General features: G+C 48.4%; 1 protein-coding gene across 1 annotated transcript in view; it reads left to right on the top strand.

The window, feature by feature from the left end:
• XPO6 (exportin 6) overlaps nt 1–6,056 on the top strand; it is a 46,489-nt gene that overhangs the window by 23,399 nt on the left and 17,034 nt on the right. The window contains 4 exon segments of the mRNA XM_031060424.1: nt 4–52; nt 1,373–1,465; nt 3,462–3,531; nt 5,624–5,783. Of these exon segments, the coding sequence (XP_030916284.1) occupies nt 4–52; nt 1,373–1,465; nt 3,462–3,531; nt 5,624–5,783 (372 nt within the window).

The following is a 6,056-nucleotide window of genomic DNA, read 5'->3' as shown; positions in this document are numbered from 1 at the left end:
GTATAACCAAGCACAGCTGGAGGAGCTGGATGACGAGACCCTGGATGATGATGTAAGCTGGACAGGACAGGGAACCCCTGCACTGCTGCCACCTGCAGTGGCTTTTCCAGACCTTGCACTCTGGAGTATGAGCTAAACAGCTGCTTCTCCCCTCCCTTCTCTGTGGGGTTTGAGCTGTAAAACAGCTTCAGATGCTTTTCACCAAAAGTCACACTGGAGATGTAACCTTTGGGTTTAACTTGGTTCTTACTGGGGGAAAAATTAGATCCTTGTGTTCTGGTTGTCAGACGTCCATGTCTAGACACCTTTGGAATTTAAAGTGTTTAATTAGTTTGGAATTAATTTGCTGGTCACTTGGGAATTTAAATGCTAAAATATCTCTGAAGCAAAAGCTTGAAGCTGTATCTTGCTGGGGCTTCCGTTTAAGCTTATTTCTCCTGAGTTGGTATTGATAAAAATCACCTTGAAGCTGATAAATGTCAAAGTGGAGTGATGGCCAAAGTGGGTGGGGCCAGAGCCCTGGCAGGGCAGGTGAGCTGTTACAAGAGGGGAGGTAAAGGAGCAGAGGGAATTTTATCACAAATGGCATCAGACAGATTTTTAAATTCTAGGGTGTTGAGGGCTGGTCACATCACAGCCTCTGAGTTTGATAGCAGCACCATTTTATAAGCAAAATAAATTATTTTCTGGATTCATTTGACACTTGTGTCATCTGGATAATTAGCTGCCATACCCCTGTAAAGACCATGTTGGTGTTTGGATGCCTTTCCATGATAATAATGTCACAAATAAAGGTATGAATTATCCAGAGCAGCCCTGATGAAGTTGTCCTTATGTTTCCAAAACAGGGTGGCAAATAATGATACTTGCGAAACTTCAAACTTTTGTATAAAATTTGAAAAGGGTTTTAGTTCATTATTTAAGGACAAAATGAAGTCAGGACAGGGTGCTGTTGATTCTGTTGTTTATGCTGCTGTGTGTGTTTGTTATTCCATTTTTACCTTCTCATATTACTAGCAGGTTTGGGCTATGATGGTAACAGGCAGCTTTTTTCTCAGTCACCTGTGTAGCTGAGCATGGAAAGAGTCTTTTACTGTTAAAATAATTGTTTAATTCACCTTTAAAATTAATGTAATTGTTTAATTCACCTATCAAGTTCTTGCTGCTCTTTCCCCTCCCTTCTCCTGCACTGTCCCCCCGGTTTTATCAATTCTGTATGAAAATAAGTTCCAGTGGAGTGTGCAAGTTACAATTCTCTAAGATCCTGTTTGTGGGGGGGGTTTCTCTCTCCTGTCCCTCCCTTCCCAGGGGAACACAGAGCTTTAGGGAGCCAGGGAAGGGCAGTGCTCACCCCATGTCCTTGTGTTTGCAGCAGCAAACGGAGTGGCAGCGGTACTTGCGCCAGAGCTTGGAGGTGGTGGCCAAAGTCATGGAGCTCCTGCCAACTCACGCCTTCTCCACACTCGTAAGTCCTGCCCCAGGCCAAAGTGCCACGTGGAATCAGCACCAACTGCTGTAGATTTTTTTGACAGATGCCTCAGTGCCAAAAAGAAGGGAAATTTGGGGTTGGATGCAAGTTTGCAAAACTTGGCAAACTTTGCAAGGGGAGATTAGAAATTGAAGAGAAAAAAATTGTTTCTTTGGCTTTGTTGCATTTCTTGGTGTGTTTTGAAGAGAGTGGTTCACTAAGTGCAGTTTGGAGGACGCTCTTTATGAATTCCCACCTCTCAAAGTGTAAACATTTGGCAGCAGCCCCTCTAGGCTGTTTCTCTTGGCCTTTATCTCGGAGGCAGGGCTGTGAATTGGGCAGGTAAGTGTCATTATTAGGGCTTTAAAGAGAGTGGAATCTTTATTTTAATTAAAGGCTAGATAAAAATGCTGGAGAGAGGCCTTGGACTATTGGGAAGCAGATCTGATCCGGATAAGTGCTTCTCTTCAGCTGCTGTCACTGTCTTTGGTGGTGTCAAAGTTGTCTGGGCTTGTAGCATCCTAAAAATTTTGAGGAGGAGATCTTGGAGATTGAAGTGTGGCCCAGAACTCAGAGCAGTCCAGGTAGGGTTTTGCTGGGTGAGGAGAAAGGGAAATAACAGCAGTGGGATGTCAGCAAATGCATTAATCCTGCTGGGAACACTGCACAGCTCGACCTCAGAGCTGTATTCCCAAGAAGCAGAGAAAACTGGGCTGCTGCAGAGGTAGGAGATGCCTGACCTGAAGTGCCTCTGCAGTTGCTGTTTTTCTTTAGGCAGGGAAGCAAAGCCTGTCACTAGCAGGAGGGACCAAAGCAGAGGCTGCTGTGCACCAAGGAGCAGAGCAGCGTTCAGGGAGCAGATGGATCAGATGGAGCAGAGCATGTGGCTTCCTTGGAGTAACACATCCACATGAGGAAGGCTCTGTGGTTTTTTAAACTCCCTTCAGGCAGTTGTGCAAAGACACTCCACTGTTAATTAGGCACAGCATGTTGGTAGGGAGTGCTTTCCTGAGCCCTGCCTTGTTCCTTCTGAGGGACTGGGGAATGGGGAGGCTCTCCAGCAGTTCCCAGTGCTTTTCCCAGTGCCTGCAGGGCTGGTGGGTGCAGTGGTTAGTTTAAGGGTTTTAGCAGTGGCAAATAATTAAAGCAGTGGACAGCAGCTGCCATGACTCCATCCCATGCTGGGCAAGGAAAGGCTGCAGCTCCTTCTGCTGATGGGTGAGAGAACTTCCATCAAACCAACGACCAATTTCAGCCATTTTCCCCAACAGAAATTAAATAGAGCTGTGCCAGGCTGGAAGGGTTGAGAAAGATTCTTCAGCTGAAGTATGAGCAGGACCTGGCATGTTTGCTGTCACTGCTGAGTGATGGAGCTGGGCTGACACTCTGCTCCCACACTGGGGTGCATGAGGACTGTAGTGTTTATTCCTTTAGCTGTTTTCCCCATGGAATGTCACTGCTGCAGCCTGCAGCTTGCTGGCAGAGTGCTGCACTGCTTCCCTTCTGTATCCTGGTAGAGGCACTGAACTCAACTTTCTGGTTGCATAATATTTTGGGAGATTTTTAAGGCTCACCTTTTGAGAAGGTGATACTTGCAGGTGAAGTGGGTGAGCACAGACCTCCTGCACCTCAGACTCTGCCACTCCTCTGCTCCTTGGCCTGGGTTGTGCCTCCAGCTGTGTGTTCCTGGTGCTGTGCCCTCACTTGCACTGTCAGACCATTATCTTGTCAGGCTGATTGCTGGGGTTACAGGCAAAGGAGAGCTGCCACAGGGAAGTGCCTTCAGGGGAGTGATCTTTGTTTTCCTGACAGCTGTCAGGACCTGGGAAGTTGTGGGATGCAGGATCAGCCCAGAGCCCGTCCTGCCCTTCTTCCAAATGTCTGTGTGAAGGCACTGGGGAGAAATGAGAGCACTCTGCTCTGGCAGAGCAATCAGTCATTGGCCGTGACTGTGTGCCAAGCCCCAGGATCACAATCAGTTCTTCTCTTCCAGTTTCCCGTTCTGCAGGATAACCTGGAAGTGTACCTGGGCCTCCAGCAGTTCGTGGTCACTTCAGGAACAGGTAATAACCACCCTCTAACACTGTGCTCCTCCCTCTTTCATCTATGCAAAGCCACTCCAGACCTGCTTTGGTGGTGTTTTTTCTGTACTCAGTTGATCCAAACCTGTGTGGTGCCTCATGGCTCAGTAATTAAACTCCAGCAGCAGACAGAAATCTCATAATATGATTTATTCTTGGCTTGGTTCTTCCCTTGTTCTGGTATTTGAAATGAAGATACCAGAGGTGTTAAGAGCAGGTGTGCAGCACCCAATACTACAGCTCCTTCCTGAGAAACAAGGGAAGCAGCAGTGGTGAGATCTGCCTGAGGGCAGGCTGTAGCTTTAGGTAGTACTGAAATCCCTGATGTGACCAGGAAAGGAATATCTGTCACATCTCCAGTACTGCTGGACATGGCAGAATGGTGACTGTTGTATAGCCAGTGCTAGAAAAAATATTCCCAGTTTTAGGATCATTTCAGCCCTAGGATAAGCAGTGTGTGGGAGTTTAGTGCTGTGGCACCAGCCTGTGTTAGAAGCTGTCCTGGGGGCTGGATCAGCAGCAGCAGCAGCTCAGTGCAGCTCTGGATTGAGCCCTGGGTGGTGGCACAGAATCCCAGAATGGGTCTGGAAGGGACCAGAGTGATCCAACTTCCCTGCTCATCCCAGAGCACATGGCACCCGATTGTGTGTTTGTATTGATGGCACAACATGGAGAGGTTGCTGCTGAAAGCTTGATCTGAGATTAGATACAGTCAGTGGAAAGAAGATCTGATTTTCTTCAGAAGGTGGTGTTGGAAAATATACTTGCTCTTTTAGTAGAAGCTCTGGAATGTTTGAGCCCAGCTGTCCACACCTGAGCAGCAGCAGGAGGATTGTGTGGGGCTGGAAAACCTCATTAGCAGATTGTTTCTTGTACCTGAGAAACATGGAAGTGCACAGCACCCCTCACACCAGAAGTGAAGTCACAAATTCTCTGTCCCAAATCTGCTGCTGGATCACTGGAGCTGCAGCCAGCAGAGGGAGTGTGGAAAACCACCTTCTCCACGTGGAAAATACCTTCTCCATGTGGAAAACCACCTTCTCTGCATGGAAAACCACCTTCTCCACGTGGAAAACCACCTTCTCCATGTGGAAAACACCTTCTCCATGTGGAAAATCACCTTCTCCACATGGAAAACCACCTTCTCCATGTGGAAAACCACTTTCTCCACGTGGAAAACACCTTCTCCACGTGGAAAACCTCCTTCTCCCATGTAGAAAACCACCTTCTCCATGTGAAAAACCACCTTCTCCACATGGAAAACCACCTTCTCCATGTGGAAAACACCTTCTCCATGTGGAAAATCACCTTCTCCACATGGAAAACCACCTTCTCCATGTGGAAAACCACTTTCTCCACGTGGAAAACACCTTCTCCACGTGGAAAACCTCCTTCTCCCATGTAGAAAACCACCTTCTCCATGTGAAAAACCACCTTCTCCACATGGAAAACCATCTTCACCATGTGGAAAACCACCTTTTCCCACGTGGAAAATCACCTTCTCCCATGTGGAAAACCACCTTCTCTGCATGGAAAACCACCTTCTCCACGTGGAAAACACCTTCTCCACGTGGAAAACCACCTTACCACCTTCACCATGTGGAAAACCACCTTCTCCACATGGAAAACCACCTTCTCCGCATGGAAAACCACCTTCTCCAGAGCAGGGAATCCTCCTGATGGCAGCAAAAGACAGAAAGGCTCCTGTTTGTGGAGGAATTAACTCCATACAGAAGGAAATAAAGGTGTAAAAGGCTGAAATAGTCGTTTACATCTTTATCAGCCCTTGAGGTGTTGTCAGGAGAGCTGAGCTTCCTTTCCAGAGTGCTGCAGTGCCTGGGCCAGTGCTGCCATCTGACCTGTGACCCAGAGCTACTTTCACAATGGAATTAGAACAAACTTGGCACTTCCTGTCACTTTGTCACCACGTTTCCCATCCCAGGAGCAGCAGGGATCAACCCCAGAGCCGTGGGGCTCTCCCCTTGCGCGAGCAGCAATTTCCAGCTCTGGGGGCAGCCGTTAGAGAGACTCAGCTTTGTGGCTGCATGGCTGACAGGCTCTGGTGTCCCTGCAGGTCACAGGCTGAACATCACAGCAGAGAATGACTGCAGGAGGCTGCACTGCTCGCTGAGGGACCTGAGCTCCCTGCTGCAGGCCGTGGGCCGCCTGGCCGAGTACTTCACCGGGGACGTGTTCGCCGCCAGGTTCAACGACGCGCTCACCGTGGTGGAGAGGTGGGTGCAGCTGTGCCTCTAAGGGAGGGCACCAGGATCAGGCTAAGGAGGGTTTATTGCTTAGGGAACATCATCTCAAAGCCATGAGGTTTATAAGGCAGCAAGCAGTTGGCCATAGTCTAAGATGGTCCCAAGTTCTTTGTGATAAACTCCAGGAAGTTTATAAATTTCTAATCCAGCGGACAGTCGCCTGTCTCAGTTTGGAAAGACAGGTGTCTGCTAAGGAAGGCAGGAGCCTCCCCTGAAATGGAGAATGTAAACCCTCCCCACCCC

This window comes from Geospiza fortis, unplaced genomic scaffold, assembly GCF_000277835.1.
Source record: "Geospiza fortis unplaced genomic scaffold, GeoFor_1.0 scaffold114, whole genome shotgun sequence".
NCBI lineage: Eukaryota > Metazoa > Chordata > Aves > Passeriformes > Thraupidae > Geospiza > Geospiza fortis.
The sequence above is the reverse complement of the archived record's forward strand: the minus strand, read 5'-3'. Positions and strand labels throughout refer to the sequence as shown.